At 36.5% G+C, this 22,253-nt stretch overlaps 1 protein-coding gene across 4 annotated transcripts in view; it reads right to left on the reverse strand.

Moving 5' to 3' along the window:
- Positions 1-22,253, reverse strand: part of USH2A (usherin) — a 906,431-nt gene that overhangs the window by 789,252 nt on the left and 94,926 nt on the right. For 3 of the 4 annotated variants that reach the window (XM_049868232.1, XM_049868231.1, XM_049868233.1), the window contains 5 exons: positions 12,562-12,625; positions 10,093-10,387; positions 9,169-9,353; positions 8,448-8,669; positions 6,136-6,229 (listed from right to left, as the gene is read on the reverse strand). In XM_049868232.1, coding sequence (XP_049724189.1) covers positions 6,136-6,229; positions 8,448-8,669; positions 9,169-9,353; positions 10,093-10,387; positions 12,562-12,625 — 860 coding nt within the window. Of the gene's footprint in view, positions 1-6,135; positions 6,230-8,447; positions 8,670-9,168; positions 9,354-10,092; positions 10,388-12,561; positions 12,626-22,253 lie in introns of those variants that run through there. The other variant, XM_049868234.1, reaches the window with a different exon arrangement.

Below are 22,253 nucleotides of genomic sequence, written 5' to 3' on the forward strand. Positions count from 1 at the left end.
ATTATAATATGCCTTGGTGATTTTCTTTTGAGGTCTATTCTATATAGGGTTCATCGAGCTTCTTGGATGGTCAGCTTTTCATCTTTTATGATATTAGGGAGTTCCTGTCAGCAATTCTTCAATGATCCTCTCTGTGTTTTCCATTTTCTCCCCCTGTTCTGGAACTCTAATCGCTCGTAATTTTTTGCTTTTGATTGTATCCCACATTATTCTCAGGGTTTCTTCATTTTTTCTTCGTTCTTTTTTCTTATTTTTCCTCAAAAAAAGTGATAGCCAAGTATTTGTCTTCAATTTCACTGATCCTGTCTTCCATTGTTTCAGACTTGCTCCTCACACCTTCTGTGACACTGTCCATTTCTGAAATCTTGTTATCTTTTGGATTTCTAATTATTGTTTTTGTAAGACTTCTAGTTGTAAATGTATTTAGACATTTTGTTCCTGTATTATTTTTCTGAATTGTTCCATTGTTTTTTCTGTATTTCCAGGATTTTGTCTGCCTTTTCCATGAATTTGTCTATTTTTTCCTCATTTTTACCTGTTTTTTGCTTCACCTCTTGGATAGCTCTGAATATTTGAGATTTGAATTCCCTATCAGGTAGTTTTAGTGCCTTTTCTTCTACTGGAAAGTCATCCGGTGTTTTATTTTGATGTCTACTGGAACCATCCTGTCCTGTTTTTTTGTTGTTGTTGTTTGTTTTGGTATTGTCTGTGATCTTCAGGACATTCAGTAATTATTTTCTTTGTTTACTGATTATAGATTTGTTTGTTTTATCCTTTTTTGTTTTGTTTTATTTCGTAATGTCTAAGCAGGTGGGCTGTGTGTTCTTTGTTGTTTGCTCATCTATGGGCATGATACCTTTCACCTCCTTGTCCAATGGGCAGGGCCCGTTACTCAGCTATGGTGCAGCAGGGTAGGTCCGGGAAGGCAAGGGACTGGGATGGGCTGTTTATGGCACATACTGGGGCCGACGGGGTGGGCTGAGTGTCAGTGCAGGGCAGGTTCTGGAAGGCTGTGCCTGTGCTGCTCAGGGGTGTGATGTTCAGCACATGGTGCAGATAGGCAGGAGGAAGGGAGGAAGTCGTGATGTGTGGCACTAAGTGGGTATGAAAAAGGATAGAAAGAAGAGGGAGAAACAGGAGCCAAAATAAAAAGTGCAGGGGAAAGAAAGGCGGGGGGTGGAAAGCGTGCACTGCCATTTACTGGGTGCTCTATCTCCTGCTGGGAGCTCTGTGAAGCTGCTTTCCCATACCCTCTGTCTGTTGATCTCTGACAGGAGTCCAATATGGCGAATCTGTGCTGCATTAGCTGATGAGGGACCTCTGTTCCGTATTTCTCCTCACTCTTTGTTCTCTGTCAGTTTCTTATTCCATTCGGTGCTTGGATGAGTTCTTTATCTCTTCATTTGATGCTTAGGGTTCCAGGATTGACGTTTGTCTCTGTTTTACTTAGTTTTTCAGGTCTTTGCTGTGGAGGGATGGCATGATGTTTCTGTCTATAGGCCTCACTAGTTTTTTATTTTTTTATAGAAAGACAAAAGAAACAGGAGTAGCAGTGGTTGGAGCTATGGCAAAAGCCAGCTGGTCTTTCTATACCCAGAATAACTTACATATTCTAGCTACTAGTACAAATTTCCATCTATTAACAATCTTTGATTTATAAGGTTCACAAGCTCATATGCCTTTGAAGACTAGTTAGGTGACATACATAAATGAGGACACCCAGATGTAAGGCTATAAACCCCCATAAAACCAAACCCATTGCCACTGAGTCGACTCCTGCTCAGAACGGCATATAAAAAACAGAGTAAAATTGTCCCATAGGGTTTCCAAAGCTACAAATCTTTGCAGAAGCAGACTGCCACTTCCTTCTCCCACAGAGTGGCTGGTGGGATGGAACTGCCGACCTTTCAGTTAGCTGCCAGAAGCTATAGATAGTGGCATATATGGTGGCAAACTGAAGAGGGACACTGCCCTAAAGAGGTAACTGCTGTCCTGAGTTAGCTGTTGCCATAAAAGAAAAGGGGCACACTGTTGGATTTCCTTCTGGTTATTCAAGAGAAGCCAGACATTAAAGCAAAACAAAAAATAAACCCCCGGTTGAAAATTACATTATAATTTGTTTAGATCCCATTCCCACCTGTGAACCACCATTTTGTGACACCAACTTTTTAAACTACTGAGGAAAATTCCCTAGAATGGCTACCCGTATGAACAGACTTCTGAATTTATCATTCTATTCCTCTCTTCTCACTTTATTCATTCTCACTTCTGCTAAAAACACGTTCTCAGAGAAATGACAATTGCCAAGAACTGGCATATTCTCAAGGCTGACGTTTTCTACTGTTTGCCAAATGGGTGTAATATAATTCACAAAAGCTCTGTTTATTGAGTAATATTATTAATGGTTAGCATAATACTGTGAAATTGAAGACATTCTTTTTGGATTATGTCCAGGTCTTTAAAAAGAACCATTGGTTCCAATAGGAAATGAATGGCTTATATTAAGACTTATTATTTTAAAAGTGCAACAATGTGAAAAGCATTTGAATAGGTGCATTTTAAAATCAGCTTACAACAAATTTTCTCAGACACATAAGTCCCCACATATATTATAGTTTGAGCTACAGCAAAAAGAGAAAGTAATGTTTATGAATGCTTTTATAAAATCATTTTTCATTTTCATTGTTGAAAATATCATAGGACTGAAAAATCATTCAACTTAACACAGTCTATTGACTTTTCCCCTTCAGCTGAATTTGCCAAACTTTGCTAAGTGAATATTTGTTGCTTTTTTTATTTATGGATAAATTAATGAATTATCAAAATATGTCAAGGAGGAAAATAACACAAAAGTCTACTTTTTCATTTGTGTTTTCAAAAGGCACTTACTGTCTAAATCAGAAGCATTAAAATGTATTCCAAACTGAAATTAGAGTCAATTATTTCTCTACTTCATAAGCCAACAGTCACCACCTGAGACCAAGTCTGAAAATCCCAACTTGACTTTTGAAACCAATCACGAGCCTTGATTCATTTAATGGCTCTATTTTTAAGGGGAAGCATAAAATCATCCAAGAATCATAAAATATCAAACACTTAGCCGTGAGCAATTAAAGAGAGAGAGAAAGAAAAAAAAATAGGACATCGAGGGAGAGAGAGAAACAGAGAGACAGAGAGAACAGTCACCATAAAGCAAGAGAAGCTCAGAAAATAAGACATGATGTGAAAGTATTAGCCAGACCTTAGTTCACGTATACTAGGTACATTCGGAATAAGTTGTCCTGTTCATCCTAGAGCATTTTTTAATTAGGTGCTTAGTGGGTTTTTATATTTTTAGGAGGGAGAGGTAGTTTAATGAAAAGATCTGCAGGTGGTACAAATGGTTTGTGCTTCACTACTAACCTAAGGGTTAGTGGTTCAAACCTACCCAGAGGTACCATGGGGCCCTGGTGGTGCAGTGGTTAAGAGCTCAGCTGCTAACCAAAAGGTCGGCAGTTTGAATCCAACTCCTTAGAAACCCTATGGGCAGTTCTAGTCTTTCCTATAGGGTTGCTATGAGTCAGAATCGACTCAGCAGCAATGGGTAGAGTCATACGATGGAAGGAAAGCCGTAGGAGAACAACCCACTAAGATTGCAGCCAAGAAAGCCCTGTGAAGCTGTTCTATTCTGTAGAAGTGTCCACCTTAAAGGATTAAACAGAAGACACTAGGAAAAAAAAACTACAGTTAGACATCATCTTAATTTTAAAATCTAGAACAAAGCTAATTGGCAAAAACTAAATCCAAAAAAAAAAAAAATCTAAAAATGCATATACATCCAATAAAGGCTCCATAAAGAATGAATCAAATTAATCCAATTAATTTCTTTTATGTGACAATATGATAGGCCATACAAACACATTAAAGTCAATACTTTTAAAAATATTTTTCCTCATGACGTATTCATCGGACCAAATTCAAGACTTTAGACGGAATTAAAAAAAAAAAAAGTAAAAAGACAAGGATCTTTCCTTCAAAAGAATTATTAGCTAGGATGAAGACTAAACATATAAATAAAAAGATCAGTGATACAAAGCAGTGATGTGGGGAATATACTCAAAGGGATGTCTGAACGAGGACATACAAGTTCCAGCTGAGGCACATACAAAGAAAGATGGTTGGAACCAAGTCAGACTCTGCTGAAACCGAGCAGCAGGGCGACATCAGGCAGTGCACCGGAGCAGACCTGCATTTTAGAAAATGTCCTTGTCATTGAACTATGCACACTAATGTCACAATTAGACCAGATGAAGAATCTCAGAAGACAAACATGGAATTCACAAAAACCTTAACAGATAATTTCTAAAATAAAGATGTCCCGTAATATCCTAAAACAAACCGCGCAGAGAAGTGAAGTGACTAACTAAATCCAGGTACAACAGGGCAAGGTCTAGGAGGCAGGGAAGTTCACAAGTTATACAGGAGTCTAAGAAACAGTGTGCTATTTTAAAAGTTAAGATAGAGTAACATATGAACCCATGTTTATGTAACAAAAGATACAAATATACCTTTGGATAACTGCTTTTTAGAATGACAGTAATTCTATGATAGAGTTCACTGCATTTGCAATTTTTAATTTTAATAGATAGGGTCCAATTATCCACTAAAAATACCGTACCAATGTGCAATCCCATTAATGATGTGTAAAACATTTGTATTCTCAGAAGCCGTAAATGTTATCAATTTTTAAATTTTTTGCTAACAGAATAGATAAAAAACAATATTTTATTGGAATTTGCCTTTTCCTGATTAAAAGTGAAATTGGGGATTCTTTTCATGTGTTTATTGATTCCAATTATTTCTTTCTTTGCAAATTGTTTATATTTTTTGCTCTTTTTGATTAGGTTGTTTTTATTATTATCTTGTAAGTATTCTTTGTTTATTAAGGATTTAACTTTTCACCTGCTAATACAATGTAAATGTTTTCTATCAGTCCATAGCTTATCATTATGCTTTAGTTATCTTAGGAAACTCTGGTGGCGTAGTGGTTAAGTGCTACAGCTGCTAACCAAATGGTCGGCAGTTCAAATCCACCAGGTGCTCCTGGGAAACTCTAACAGGCAGTTCTACTCTGTCCTATAGGGTTTTTGTGAGTCAGAATTGACTTGACGGCACTGAGTTTGGTTTTTGGTTTGGTTAGTTATCTTAGTCCTTATACTGTACAGAATTCTAAATATTTACATGACACAATAGATCCATAATTTCCGTCATGGGTCTTAATCTGTTTGTTTTCATTTGTTCTGCTTCTTCGAATCTTTATTTTAATAGATTTACCATTATTTTCATATTTAACATCTGTAAGCCACTAGGATTTTTGTACATGCCATGAGGTGGGATTCTAACTTCATTTTTCTTTTGCCCCAAACACCATTTACTGGATGCTCCATACAACATACTTTTATTATCGGTACCACTGTTACTACTGTTGTACCCTCTTTCATATCAGCTACTGCTAATTTTGATGCTGGACATGAATGTCAACAAATATCCCTCAATATTTTTTCCACTTGCCTCTTATTCCTGAAGATACAGCTAAATTTCAACCTCAACTATGAAGCTTCATCTGACCACTATAGACAAGCTAAAGTAACACAATTTCGAAGTCATTTTACTACAGATTTCCAAAATGAATTACTGATATTATCATTAAGATAAACCTGGTGGGGGAAAATCCTTAATGATTTCCCTGCGTCTTTCTTAACAAACAAACAATGCTTATATATTGTCTAGACAACTTTATACAGACACCCTTTAGATATAGGAATCAGGCCATTTTTTATTTAGTATCATGCTATCCAAACACCTTAAACATTATCTTTTATAAAATATGATAGTGCTGACGAAAGAAAAACAAATAAAACCTCAGGGTTTAATTTCAGTCACAATTGCTCTGATCGAACTTATTTTAAAAATAAACTTTTCAGCTTTATCAATGGCTGTTATTTTTCTTGAGAAAAAAAGTTCTCTGAAATAGCTGACATTTTAGGTTTATATTAATTTATGTTTATGCCTAGAAGCTATGCTAAAATTAAGTTTACAGAATTTATTGTTGCTACCTTTTATTTTAGATTTCCATGCATAAAACAGAGAACTCACATGAAATCCTTCCGTGAAGCTTTCCTGAGAGCAGAGGCATCTGTATGGCTGGCTCGTTGTATCACAGGTATCAGCATGTCCATAGCACTGACATCTGTGAACACAAGCACCAGACAAGTTCTGAGAAACACCAACTCAACTGTGAATGTATTTAAGGTGGTGCAGTGGTTAAGAGCTCAGTTGCTAACCAAAAGCTCAGCAGTTCGAATCCACCAGCTCCTCCTTGGAAACCCTATGGGGCAGTTCTACTCTGTCCTATAGGGTTACTATGATTTGGAATCGACTCAATGGCAATGAGTATTGTTTTTTTCTTTTTTAAATGAATATGTACACTATGTGAATCCACAAAGGGGGAAATTATATTTGAACAAAATAAAAATCAGTTTCTCTTTAATCATGTGGATATTCAGAAAGATTTTTTATGAATGCTGAAGTACTGGAATCAGGGCCATCAACATCTAAACCACACTGGAAATTATTCGATATAATATTTGATAATATGGGATATTATTAATTTTAAAACACAAAATTCTTAATGACTTCTGAAGTATTAGAATGAGTGTCATCAATATCCAAATCACACCGTATTGTGAAGGTCATTTTCAAGCCTACAAGGAAAGAAGGAAAACAGGGCAGTTTGTTTACACCTATTTCAGCCATGTGGCAATGGTTGAAGTACCACAAGGTGAGGCATTTACTGGAACTATTCAAAGATAAGAATATAAAGTTCAGAATAAACTTTAGAAAGAATTTAACAGATTTCAAGTTTTTTGGCTCTTTTTTCCAAAATTAGATGGTGAATATTTGTTAGTATTACTTTCTCCACTTACTCTGTTCTTAAATAATGCATACGTATTGCTATTGTACATCGAGTTGTAAGAAGTTGGAACCGACTCAGTGATACCTAACGATAATAACAACATTACAGTTGTGATCGGCTATTAAATATGTGGAAACCCTGGTGGTGTAGTGGTTAAGTGCTATGGCTGCTAACCAAAAGGTCAGCAGTTCGAATCCGCCAGGCGCTCCTTGGAAACTCTATGGGGCAGTTCTACTCTGTCCTATAGGGTCACTATGAGTCAGAATCGACTTGATGGCAGTGGGGGTTTTTGGGGTATTAAATATGTAATTTATTCACAAGGCATATCAGTCTTCTATTACTACCCCATTCTAAATATAGGCCATACATGGGCTGTTACTATATTAGATAGTATACAGCCTACTAGTTTTCCGGATATCCTTTTTCTTTTTTTAAATATCGTGAGCCTTGTTTCCAGTTATGGTCATATAATTATAAGTTACTTAGAGTACATCAGATTTTTCCTCTAAAGTAAAACAAATATGCCCCATAGAACGGTGAACTCAGGGAGACCAAGCGCCATATTTACAAAATATCCTGCTGTATCTGGTACAATAGTTGCAACTCCAAATCTTGCTTCTTTGCTTGGCTTTCAAGAATATTTGAAAATATAGCTCCAGAACAATCCACGCAAAATATCTGGTAAATTATTTTAGATTCAGGATATCATAATTTCTAAACTCAAAAGCTTTTAAAAATTGATTCCACAGCAAGGCGATATTATATACATGAAAGACTCATATATAAGTTCCAAAAACAAAATCCTAGAGTAGGAAATCATTTGAAAACATGAAGCTGGGCAGATCTTCCCTTAGGGATATACCCAAGACAATGTAAAGCAAGGACTCAAAAAGATACTTGTACACCAATGTGTACAAGTACATTATTCACAATAGCCAAAGTGTAGAAACCATCAAAACGTCTATTAACAGTTGAATGGATAAACAAAATGTGGCATTATTTCTTATAAAATTATAATATGTGCTACAACATGGATGAATCCTGAAAACAGCATACTAAGCAATATAAGCCAGAAAGAAAAGCACAAATATTATATAATTCCATTTATATGAAATATTTTATCTAGAATAGACAAATACACAGAGACGTAAAGTAGATTAGAGAGGGGAGGGAACAGAGAGAAATGAGGAATTATTGCTAAAAGAATACAGAGTGTCCATTTGGGGTGATGAAAAAGTTTTGGAAATAGTGGTAATGGTTGCACAACACTGTGAATGTAAGTAATGCCACTGAAATGTACGGTTAAAAATGGTTAATGTGGTAGAATTTATGCTTTGTGAACTCGATCACAATAAAATTAAAAAAAAAACTTGAAGACAGAAATCTGACTTGTTCTAAAACAATGTATTTCTAAATATGGCAAAAACTTTGCCGTAAACAAAATTCATAGTGAAACTCACACGCCAGTCGAAATCTTAGTAACGAGCCCTACCTCCCACTGATGGTGATTTCATCCACCGCATAGTATCTGTGTCGGAGGTTGACGGCAGTCTCAGTGGTATAGTACTGTCCATAGAAATCGAACCTTATTTGTGTGGCTTTTACAAACTCTTGAAGAGATGGGGTGTTGTAGAAGTCATTGTATCCAGGACGATGATTTGGTCCTGGTGTCAGGATGCTAAATGTAACATTCCCACGGGAATATGGAGTGAAACTGTTGATGACAGAAATTTGAAATAATGAAAATCTATTCACATTTCTGGCAAAACAGAAGACACAACTTTTGAGACATTCCAACACAATATCAGAAAGAGCTTAAACTCTTCATTCTGGAAAGCAAACATATTTCCTGTATCTCATAAACTATACAATAATAAGAGAAAGACATTTTAAGACATTTCCTTGAAGGCATAATGAAAAGTCTATTAATATAGATAATAACTTGCTAAACAATCTGAAAATCAGATTTCAAAGCCCCAGTGAGATTTGTAAATAAGAGACACTTCCAAGTCTTATACAAGAACTTTAAACAAAGCTTAGAACTCAACATAGAGAGAAGACTCAGAAGAATACACTTCAGGAAAGCTGATGGTGGAGGGAGGCCTCTCCTAGCCTCGTGAGCTGGCTTACATATAGATTACTACTAACTCATTCATCTACTAAAATTCACTCCTGAATGCCTTAAAAGATAATTGTTCTTAAAACATTCATACTTGGGAAGCTGAAGACAGTTGACAGAATCAGGATTTTCCAAACCTCCATTGTTTCTCATTCCAAAAACACTGCAATTTCTAGCAAAATATTGCCAGTCTTCCCAATCTAGGCTGTCTTCTTTCTTCCTTTGAATTCTTATTGCTGCTGGTTGTGGACTAAAAAACTGAATGATAATATAAAACACCTGAAAATGGATAAGTGAATTATTGCAATTGAAATTTTAAGTTTGACCCATCCGTATAAAGCAAACTATGGAATTTTTAAATTCAAATATAAGGGCTCATTTTATCATAATTATAATTACCAAATATTTATTGGACATCCAAAAACTTCAGAGCCCTCCAGTAAAAGCAACACATTCTATCATTGCATATCGGTCCCTTATTTCAAGAGTTTTGTAAATCAAGGTTCAAATTAATATTCAGCTTGATATAAACACATGAACAAAGAGTTCCATGAAACAATTGCCACATACATTCTTTTCAAGTAATTATTGAGAACAAGCACCTCAGCTTTTACTGCTTTGTGTTATTTAACAACAGAAAGTAATAGTTTTAACATTCATAAGTATGATTTTGATACAAAACTCTTAAAATTTAGGCCACGTATATCTTCTTTCCGATATTTTTATTCCAGCATTATAACGGTGTGGTTCTACTTTGCTGTTGGTGTGTGCCATGGAGTTGATTCCAACTCATAGTGACCCTACAGGACAGAGTAGAACTGCCCTATAGGGCTTCCTAGGCTGTAATCTTTACGGGAGCAGGTTGCCAGGTCTTTCCTCCCACGGATAACCACTGGTGGGTTCAAACCACTGACCTTTTGGTTAGCAGAGAAGAGCTTAACTATTGTGCCACCAGGGATTCTTAGTCAGGTAACATTCAATTGCCTAATTCAGTTTTCTCCTCAGTGTTTCTAATTACCTGATACTGTCCATTTTCCAAATCTATAGAAATAGTTACTCCTTGATCAAGCTGAGTAATGTTTGTAAACACACGTGAAACCCAGGAAGTACCAATATCGTTATCATTGACAAAAGAGAGAGGACGGGCTTGGGGGTTCAGCCTTGACACTCGGTTCTCAGTTGTGTCTTCTGCACCATTAGGAATGCAGTACCGCTGCTGCAAAGGATGGATCCGAGGGTGGCTGCCAGGACAGCGGCACTCTGACTGGATGTGCACTCTGAGCAGATCTCCAGAAAACACTTCCAGAATCTCTCTGTGGGGGCCAAAAGGAAGACTGTAAGGACAAGTAGTTCAACAATGACAGAACTTCCAAGAGTTGTTGTTATAATAAGTATCACTGTTTTAATATTTTGATGAGTATCCATTCAGCTTTAATAATTTTCTAAACAGAACGTAAAATCAAACTTGTTCCTAGCCAAATATGTGTATTCATTTTCCTAAAAGAAATATCAAAAGCAGCAAATTCTTAACGGTTAATTTAAGCATCACAAGCGCTTTCTGGTTCCTAAGAATTTATTTAAATATCACAATATTTTAATGTGCTTATCTGTGATAACACAGAAAGATAACATTCACTTAGGTTAACTTAATTTACCATTAAGAGTGAATGAAAATATATTGGAAATAGTGACAGTTTATTATTATTATCCTATTTTTTTTTTATATATAGAATTTCTAGTCCATCCATGGGAAAGAAGGATGGGAAAGAAGGAAGCAAGCATTATTTTATCTGCTTCCCTTTTGGGTGAAGGAACTGAGGCCAAGGCCATTTGTCAATGGTTTCCTGTGACTCATCAGTACAAATTTTGGCATCCTAAAATGCTTCAATGGCTTCAGATCATGTGGCAGCTGCCAAAAGTCAAAGAAGAATGCCAAGTCCAAGCAGATATATTTAATTTTTCCATTAAGGGCAATGAAACTGTTCTAGATCAGAATTAGTCATTCTATTTATAGGCATTCTTTCACATAACACCTTTCCAGACGTTTCATGTAGGTCAACACCAGTAACTCAAGTCTGCCTGGAGAAACCAGGCTTCTTCTTTCACGCTCCAGTGAAGGAATGGAAGGGTTGGGCAGCTTTCCTATTCATGAAGTCTCATGAAGTCCCATCTTCTCTTTTCAAATATCATCAATATTTTTCAATTGGTACAAAGTTTTGAAAGGGATCAAAAGTGACTAAACCAAACCAAACCTGCAACCAAACCTGTTGCCATCAATTTGATTTCAATTCATAGTGACCCTGTAAGACAGAGTAGAATTGCCCCATAGGGTTTCCAAGGACAGCTAGTGAATTCGAACTGCCAATCTTTTGGTTAGCAGCTGAGCCCTTAACCACTGTGCAACCAAGGCTCCAAAAGTGACTAGTATGAAATCATCACCCCCAGGAAAACTTCCCAAAGAATTACTGCAACATTGTCCTCCAAAATATTAGAGAAAGATGATCCAAAAAGCAGTAAGGCTAATGGCAATAAATATCCCCAATATGTGTTCCAGTGTTAAAACACCTTTTTACCCAGGTGTCTCTTGATTATGGAGGCTAAAGAGAGAGAATGTTTATGGAGCTAACGGACATGCTGCTGACCATAGCAACACCTCAGGAGTAATGCTTCTTAAATTAACAAGAGCTAATTCTGTTATTTGGAAATCCACTACAATAACCTCCCTTGAAAAAATATGAATAAATGTCTTTTTGGTCTTCAACAGGAGTAAATAAGATCAGCTCATCTATGCAAGTTATCCACACCCTGAAATCATCAGTCAAGGAAGGAACTTCAGAGGACATCGCAAGCAGCATTCCACTTGAACCATTCTGAACAGAATGGAAATCTATGTACCTCTGAGAATCCTAGGAGGAATTTCCCACCTACTCTCAGGATGAGGAAATACTTCATTAAACCTAGTCCCAGTCTCTATAATTATTTGTTCACTGGAAATAGAAAAATACATATATAACAATAATTCAAGTTATTCATTCTTCTTGTCTCCAAGTCTAATAGCCCAGTCCCCTGAGACTTTTCTCATATGTCAAAATAATTAATCATTTTCATTTGTCTACATTCTCTAGTAGTTATAAATCCAACAAAGCAATTTTAAAAAGCAAATATAGCAGTTTCTTAAGTATTAGACATTACTTCACATAGAACATTTAAACCACTGCATACCAAATTCTATAATACAACTTCTTCAGATATCATGTTTTTCTTGGAGAAAATCTTTTGTAAATAATGTTTCATACTACAAGGAGTTACCTGATAGAGTAGCACTAGTGAATAACAGCCATAGACTAAGCCAAAGCAAACACTGTAAGCATTAATTAGGTGATGTTTGCCAAATGCTGTAAAGATGAAAAATGCTGTAATCGCCAAACTACTCTTCTTTAAGTGAAATCAGCATTTATCTTTACGCTATCCTTACACATCTGCTTACCTGTTTGTAAGTGCCACTTGGTATAATCGAAAATCTTGCATTCGCCCAACAAACTGCTGTAAACCTGCAAAATACATTTATGTATATAACACAAGAAGTCTCCATTTACCAAGCAACGGCTGACAAAGACTCAAATGCTTAAAAGCTATAAAACATTAAAAGGCATTCATATTACAGCCCTTTCAAGGTCTCACATACCCACATGTATTTTTCTAATTCCACATCAGTGACAATAACAATCATAGCCATCTCTGTAGTCATTGAAAGATTTATGTTCCAGTAGATATTTTGGCCGGCCTATTTACTGACCTAACCTGTGGCCTTTCTCCAGAAGATCCTTGCCAAAATCCAATTTCTCTCTAGTTTATAAACGCATAAATCTGTCATCTCATCAGCCATAAATTTGATTGTCGGAAGGGAAAGAAGCCCCGGATAAGCAAAGCACTACTGAAAAAGAAGAAGAAAGTGGGAGGCCTCACTTTACCTGACTTCAGAACCTATTATACAGCCACAGTAGTCAAAACAGCCTGGTACTGGTACAACAACAGGCACATAGACCAATGGAACAGAATTGAGAACCCAGACATAGATCCATCCACGTATGAGCAGCTGATATTTGACAAAGGACCAGTGTCAATTAATTGGGGAAAAGGTAGCCTTTTTAACAAATGGTGCTGGCATAACTGGATATCCATTTGCAAAAAAATGAAACAGGACCCATACCTCACACCATGCACAAAAACTAACTCCAAGTGGATCAAAGACCTAAACATAAAGACTAAAACGATAAAGATCATGGAAGAAAAAATTGGGACAACCCTAGGAGCCCTAATACAAGGTATAAACAGAATACAAAACATTACCAAAAATGATGAAGAGAAACCCGATAACTGGGAGCTCCTAAAAATCAAACACCTATGCTCATCTAAAGACTTCTCCAAAAGAGTAAAAAGACCACCTACAGACTGGGAAAGAATTTTCAGCTATGACATCTCAGACCAGTGCCTGATCTCTAAAATCTACATGATTCTGTCAAAACTCAACCACAAAAAGACAAACAACCCAATCAAGAAGTGGGCAAAGGATATGAACACACATTTCACTAAAGAAGATATTCAGGCAGCCAATAGATACATGAGAAAATGCTCTCGATCATTAGCCATTAGAGAAATGCAAATTAAAACTACGATGAGATTCCATCTCATACCAGCAAGGCTGGCATTAATCCAAAAAACACAAAATAATAAATGTTGGAGAGGCTGCGGAGAGATTGGAACTCTCATACACTGCTGGTGGGAATGTAAAATGGTACAACCACTTTGGAAATCTATCTGGCGTTATCTTAAACAGTTAGAAATAGAACTACCATACAACCCAGAAATCCCACTCCTAGGAATATACCCTAGAGATACAAGAGCCTTCATACAAACAGATATATGCACACCCATGTTTACTGCAGCTCTGTTTACAATAGCAAAAAGTTGGAAGCAACCAAGGTGTCCATCAACGGAAGAATGGGTAAATAAATTGTGGTATATTCACACAATGGAATACTACGCATCGATAAAGAACAGTGACGAATCTCTGAAACATTTCATAACATGGAGGAACCTGGAAGGCATTATGCTGAGCGAAATTAGTCAGAGGCAAAAGGACAAATATTGTATAAGACCACTATTATAAGATCTTGAGAAATAGTAAACCTGAGAAGAACACATACTTTTGTGGTTACGAGGGGGGGAGGGAGGGAGGGTGGGAAAGGGTTTTTTTATTGATTAATCAGTAGATAAGAACTGCTTTAGGTGAAGGGAAAGACAACACTCAATACATGGAAGGTCAGCTCAATTGGACTGGACCAAAAGCAAAGAAGTTTCCGGGATAAAATGAATGCTTCAAAGGTCAGCGGAGCAAGGGCGGGGGTCTGGGGAACATGGTTTAAGGGGACTTCTAAGTCAGTTGGCAAAATAATTCTATTATGAAAACATTCTGCATCCCACTTTGAAATGTGGCGTCTGGGGTCTTAAATGCTAACAAGCGGCCATCTAAGATGCATCAATTGGTCTCAACCACCTGGAGCAAAGGAAAATGACGAACACCAAGGCCACACGACAACTAAGAGCCCAAGAGACAGAAAGGGCCACATGAACCAGAGACCTACATCATCCTGAGACCAGAAGAACTAGTTGGTGCCCGGCCACAATCGATGACTGCCCTGACAGGGAGCACAGCAGAGGACCCCTGAAGGAGCAGGAGATCAGTGGGATACAGACCCCAAATTCTCATAAAAAGACCAAACTTAATGGTCTGACTGAGACTAGAGGAATCCCGGCGGCCATGCTCCCCAGACCTTCTGTTGGCACAGGACAGGAACCATCCCCGAAGACAACTCATCAGACATGAAAGGGACTGGTCAGCGGGTAGGAGAGTGACGCTGATGAAGAGCGAGCTAATTATATCAGGTGGACACTTGAGATTGTGTTGGCAACTCTTGCCTGGAGAGGGGATGGGAGGATAGAGAGAGAGGGAAGCTGGCAAAATTGTCAAGAAAGGAGAGACTGAAAGGGCTGACTCAAGAGGGGGAGGGCAAGTGGGAGTAGGGAGTGAGATGTATGTAAACTTATATGTGACAGACTGATTGGATTTGTAAACGTTCACTTGAAGCTTAATAAAAGTTATTAAAAAAAAAAATTTGATTGTCATCCACTTTCAATTACAATTTTCAGGGCATTTGTACTGCCAAGAAGAAGGCTCTTCACCCTCACATTCCACCTGTCTTATCTCCAAGCTCCAGAGTATCTGTCCTCTCTAAACTTACAGAGTCTTTTCTGTCTGGTCTAGGAAATCTCCAAAACATGAGGATAAATTGAAAACCTACTTTGTGTGGGTTCTTAGTTATTCACATATTTTAATGACACCCCAGATCAGTCTCAAAATATCATCAACTCATGAGATTCTTCAAAAACAAGCTAGGGCCAAAGACCAACTTGCATTTAAAAAAAAAGTGAGATTTCTAGGCCTAGGTAGACAGCAACCTTAATCCGGAAAACACTCATTCATTTAGAAAATATTTATTTAGAATTTACTAAGACAGATAAACCCAAGAGTTTGGAACAGAAAAAAAGAATACAGCTACTACCTCTAAGCCTTTTATTACGTTTTTAATAAAGAGAAAAAACTTGATAAAAAGGCAAATTTCTAGATAAAGAAAGTTTGGACCATGATACATAAAAGAGGATGGAGTCTAAGGTATGAGCCCAATCAATAATTAAAGAAAAAGCAAATTTGGAGCAATGTTCAATTCACCAATGACCATCTCCCCAAATGTGTGTGTGTGTTCTTTGTTTAACTATTTAGTTTTCATTTTGCTACATAACAAGGTCTTAAAGAATACTTGATCCATCATTACTGTAGTTCCTTGATGCTGATACGAAGGAAACTGGGGTAGAGGGAGACTATGTCTGATAAATAAAAGATGGAGGGGAGAATTAGCACAAGGAATAGCCTAGGCGATTCAGAAGCAGGAAGAGACTAAGGACCAGAGGAGAGTGAAACCGAGTGGCATAAAAGTATGTGTGCATATGAAAATTTGGTATTAAAGGATACATTAAATAAAATAACAAAGAATATTTCATACATGACTATTTCTTCATGAGAATGAATATTTTCAAATGACATATTCTAAGAAAAAATATCTAGGACTTCCCTCTCTGCCCCTTGGTTGTGATCTTCAGCACACCATCAGCCCCTGGGTCACAGGAAGACAGCATTCTGTGCAGCCCCCTGCTTGCTGGTCCTCTAAGGAGAGTTCCTGTACTCTACCTGTCCAAAAACAGGAAACTAGGAGAAATGCAAACTAATTATCCCTTGAAGTGCTATTATGAAGACAAAGAAAATAAAAGAACCTACTAAAACTTTGTAGAACTCTTGAGATTTATGGCACAAATTGCTTCAAACTTTACAATAAGTTAAGAGAAACAAGAAAAAGTAGAAAATTGTTCATTCAGTAAGCTGGCAACCAAGGCAACTTGGCTTGTAGTAAATTAACCTAGAACCAGAATCTAAAGCTAAACAAAGCAGGTATTGGTATGAGGTAGCCATACCATTCTTGGAGATATAAAGGATGAAGGGCCATTGCTGGCCCCTCTCCCTCTAGTTCTCCTTCACACCCCATACTTCAGTTCAACTGAGTGAAATGTGTAGTGCCTTCCATCTGCCAAGCTCTCTTAGTCCTAGGGTTTTGCACATGATTTTATCTCTTCAAATACTCCTGACTCACCCTAGCCCCTTAAAGTTAATTTTTCTACTTTAAAATATTTCCTGTGGGAAATTTTCCATGACTCAACATAACCCTATGAGCTCCTGTAACATTTTGTACTTATCATTCTGTACTACAAATATCTATTTATTTCTCTTGCTTATTAAAGATTAAAGTGTATTAGCCAAAATTCCCTGGCAAGACACAGAAAACAGTAATGCGCGTCCTGTTCACTGTTCTATCCCAAATGCACAGTCAAGTCTCTTGCACATTGTAAATGGTTCAATAAATATTTAAGAAGGAAAAAAAGGAGGGAGGGGGAGTTGTACAGTAGATTTAGGGAAGTAATAAAGATCTGTAACGCCTGTTACAGAAAATGAGTGAGGAAGTTGACCCAGTAAAAATTCAGTGATCCTCAAGAAGTGTTTCCAGGGTTATCAGAAATCAGATATTTTAACTTTGCATTGACACAAGTCTGCAAGCTAACTGATTTCCCCAAATATGACGGCAACTCCAGAGATGCCAAGTGATTAAAGGGATCCAGGGTTGAGGATTTTGGGGCAGGGTATATCAAAACAAGGTGAATAGGGTGGCAACTATAGAGTAGTTGAACTGATGTACCAAAGTGGACAAGAATGTGGAACAGATAGGAGGTGACAGACCAGGAGAAAAGAGAGGAATCCATAATATTGAAATAGCAATTTGTTACATATATATATTTATCACAATTTAAAAAAAGAAAGAGGGAGAGAGAGAAGACAGGTTATTGATTATCTCAATGATGTCAAAGAAGAGTGTGGTAGAAATGAATTAGCCAGATATTTGAAACAAGTTTTGCGTTTGCCTAAGCATTGACTGGGGACACATGGAAGCTGGGCAACACTAACCCCGCTTCTGGCAGCACTGACTAAAGGAATAATGTAGACGTTCCGGCCACAATCAAAACATGCTCTACCATCAACGGATCCCTAAAAAATGGAAAGGCTTCATCTCTTAGTTTTGCTAATATAATGCGTTATCAAAGTGAAAAAACAAATTTTTGCATCATGTATTACAAGTTGCCTAACTTTTCTTTTTCAGTACAAACATATTCCTAAAATGTTTTAAATAAGATATTTAGGGAAATGTTTTAACTTAAAGAACACAGAAAACACAGATCATAATAAATGGGATAATCACAAATAATTTTAAAAGAACTAATATGACTGTTTTTTGGAGGGGAAGGGGTTAATATTACTGGACTACACAAAAAATGATGAGCACTGTTATTAGATTAAAGCCTGGATATAGTTTTAGTTTTAAATTGTCAGGGTAGTGTCGTTCTTCTATGCATTCATTCATTGAACAAACATTTATTGGGTGCCTATTATGCCCAGTGGTTAAGAGCTACAATGAGTTACAGCTGCCAACCAAAAGGTCGGCAGTTCAAATCCACCAGCCACTCCTTGACTCTGTCCCATAGGGTTGCTATGAGTTGGAATCAACTTGACAGCAATGGTAACAGATTATTATATGCCAGGGGTGCCAAGAATACATCAGTTAACAAAGAAGGCAAAAATCTTTGCCTTTATGGAGCATGCATTTAAGCATAAATATGAACATAATAAATGAGTAAATTATACAGTATTCTAGAACATGAAAAACAGAAAGAAAAATTTGAGCAGATTGGAGGGCCCGACTGGAATTAATTTGGAATGGTATGTTCAAGAGAGGCCTCGCTGAGGAGTGGTATTCAGAGGGGAAAGGGAGTGAACCGTGTATCTGCCTAGAAGCAGAGTAGTCCAGGCAGAAGTCAATGAGAGCACACACTAGCAAGCTAGAGTATGCCAGCGTGTTACAGGAACTACAAGGAACCAGCACACCGAAGCAAAATAGGAGAGTGGGGGGCTACTGAAGGATTAAGTCAGACGAGGAGCTGGTTGAGGTGTGTGCAAATCGTAAAAAGCCTTATAGTCTACTGAAAACACTTTGTGTTTTAAAGACTTTAGTTTTCATTCTGAGTGACACGAGGAGTCATTGGAAGGTTTTGAATAGAGTAGTGACAGGACCTCGGGTTTACTCACAAGTGTTGAGAACAGAATGTGGGAGGACAAAGGCTGAAGCAGGGAGATCAGTTAGGAGGTTATTACACTGGTCCAGTAAAACCTGATGTGGTCAGACCAGGGCGGCAGAAGTAGAGGTATACAGTTAAATGCTGATAAATCAGAATGCATGTCCTATAGTTTAATAAAGGAAGGCTCTGCTGCAGAGGGATAATGAAATCTATTTTATCATCTATAAAATAAAAGGGCTAGCTTTTATGGCCTTTAAAAACCATTTTAGTTTTAAATTTCAGAGTCTGAACATAGAACAATCACAGCCACAGAATTCATATGTGAAGGAAGGTCAATTAAAAAAAAAGAGAGAGAGAAAGTGAGAAATTTCTCTAAACACATATAGTTATTGTGAACCACCCATTCCAAACAAGAGAATTACGATTTTTCAGTGGGAATGCCATAAAATATTTCAAGGACACAGTCATAGGGATATATTTTACTCATTTCTTTGATAGTTGCCAAATTTTTAACAATGTATGTTCGTTGGACTAAAAATTCCATAAAGATATTCTTCTTTAAAAATATTCACATGGCAAATGGGTCTAAATTATATAAACTGATTGAGGAAGTAGACATGACTCATACCAGAAAGACCTCATAGTTGTCTGGTCATAAAATAGACAGGTAATGACTGGGAAGAAGCTGTACTGCGTTACAACTGAGTGGTACATCAAAATTAGTTACGTGAGAAAACTCAGTAAATAAGCAAACCTATAAATCAGGGTAAAAATAGGTTTGCAATAAGGCTGATAAACTAAAATTTTCATACAAAATGTAAGTAAGAAATAAAATTATCTCTATTCAAAAATAAAATGATTGTCTATATAGAAAATGCCAGTGAATCTACAGAAAGTTACTACAACTAATAAGGGAGTTTAGTGATTTCAGTATACAAGTTCAATAAACAAAAGTCAATTGAATTTCTATTTACTAGCAATGAACCATTGGAAGTTAAATTTTTTTAAATAATAGCATTTACATTAACACTAAAACCATGAAATATTAGTTTAAATCTTACAAAACAAGCCAGAGCCTGTAGGTGAAAACTGCAAAATACTGATGAAAGAAATCACAGGATTTCATTAGGAATGACAGAGTTAGGACAACTGAAAACCCTCTCTATCATAAAAACAAAAAGAACATTGGTAAAAGTTATCAAAATAAACTTTTTTCAGAACTCTGGAAATTAACCAAAGACTTTCAACAATCTAAGGAGTGTTTACTTAGAAAATGGCTGAATATTTATAAGAAGAGCAAGCTATGTGGCATTTCAATTTGCACTATTTCCATTCCCCTTTCCACCTCTCCATGGTAGCACTGAAAACAATCTGAAATCACAGTGAAAAAAAGTAGGTTAGCAGCCACTGGAGAGGTCAGAATGGGATTGGTGCTATTTCAAAGCCCCATTCTTAGAGAGTTGTCATTATTTGACCTGTTTAGGGATATGCTGAAAAACCTCACTTGCAAGACTTGTTTTTATTTAACTTGAATAAAAGCTCCCCTAGTGCAAACAGACTTTTACCAGCAGTGTTTGTTGAAAATGATCAATGGCAACTGCTTAACATTGCAGTTGCTGGTGGTGGCAATAACAGGAAAAACAACAAACTAACCTTAAAAACTTAAAGGAAAAGCCAAGTAATGATATATCCATAAATATCCATAGGATGTTTTAAAAAGCTCTAACATATTCCTGAAAATCTAGAAGGCCATGCAAATTCAGAGCATTACACACATGCCCCGGGGATATGTCAGCCTCAAGAAAGATCTCTGAAGTTTGTAACCTCTTATCTCTGGTTGATCTTGGGCTCTTCACAAGCAGAAAGTGTAGGCTAAGATAGAACTGCTTGGCTGGGTGTTAAAGACATGCCACAACATGTATACAATTTATTACTTAAAATACCCAGTTTTCAACAAAAAAATTATGAAACACGCTAAGAAACAAGAAAGTCTGGCCCATACACAAGAAGAAAAAGCAGTCAATAAGAAAGGTGCCTGAGGAAGTCCAGACATTGAACTTACTAGACAGACTTTAAATCAGCTATTTAAAATATGTTCAAAAAACTAAAGAAAGCCATGTCTAAAGAGCGTAAGGAAAGTATGAGTACGATATCTCACCTAATAGAGACTAAGAAGAAAGAAAGAGAAATTATTAAAAAGGACCAAAAACGAAAATGGATAATGGTGATGGCTGAACAACATGATAAACATAATTATGTCACTGAACTATACATGTAAAGATGGCCAAAATCTCAAAATTATTGTTACATATATATTCACCACAATAAAAAAAAAAAATATATATATAAATTCTGGACATGAAAAGTATAGTAATTATAATGAAAAAATCCTTACAGCAGTCTGACAGAATATTTTAGTGGACAGAATAAAGAATCAGCAAACTTAAAGACAGGTCAATTGAGATTATGCAATCTGAGTAGTAGAAAGAAAAAAGGATACAGAAAAATAAACATTCTCAGAGACCTGTGGGCCACTATCAAGCAAGTATATCAACATAAGGATAATGGAAGTCCCAGAAGCAGAACAAAGAGCAAGAAGGACATAAATAATATTTAAAGAAATAATGGCTAAAAATTTCCCAAATTTGATGAAAAACATTAATGGATATATTAATGGATAAACTCATAGAGACATATGATAGTCAAACTAGTGACAGACAAAAAGAAAATCTTAAAAACTGCAAGAGAGAAATACCTATAACATACAAAGTATCATCAGTAAGATTAAAAGCAGATTTTTCATCAGACACCATGGAAGCCGGAAGGCACTGGGATAGCATATTCACAGCACTAAAAGAAAAAGACTTTCAATTAAAATTTATTTTCCAGGAAACTATCCTTTAAAACTTAAGAACAAATCAAGACATTCACAGAGAGACAAAAACTGACAGAAATCATCACGAGTGGACATGCTCCACAAGAAATACTAAAGGAAATTCTTGAGGCTGAAATGAAAGGACACTAGACAGTAAATCAAGTCCACATGAAGAAATAAAGTGCAGCAGTAAAGACAACTACCTAGGTAAAAATAAAAAAGAACACAAATTTATTTTTTAATAATTCTTTTTTCCTATATCTGATTTAAATAACAACTGCTTATAGCAATAATTATAAACATATGTTGATATGCAGATAATGTATACAGATGGAATTTGTATGACAATAATAGCACAAAGGAAGGAGGAGGGAACAAAGCTACATGGGGCAAAACTTTTGTATACTATTGATATTAAAAAAAAACTAAAAAAAAAGTTGGTATTAATTCAAACTAGATTATTATGAATCAGCACATTAATTGTAATCCCCACAGATTATTTATTTACA

This window comes from Elephas maximus, chromosome 24 (genome assembly GCF_024166365.1).
Source record: "Elephas maximus indicus isolate mEleMax1 chromosome 24, mEleMax1 primary haplotype, whole genome shotgun sequence".
Taxonomy (NCBI): Eukaryota; Metazoa; Chordata; class Mammalia; order Proboscidea; family Elephantidae; genus Elephas; species Elephas maximus.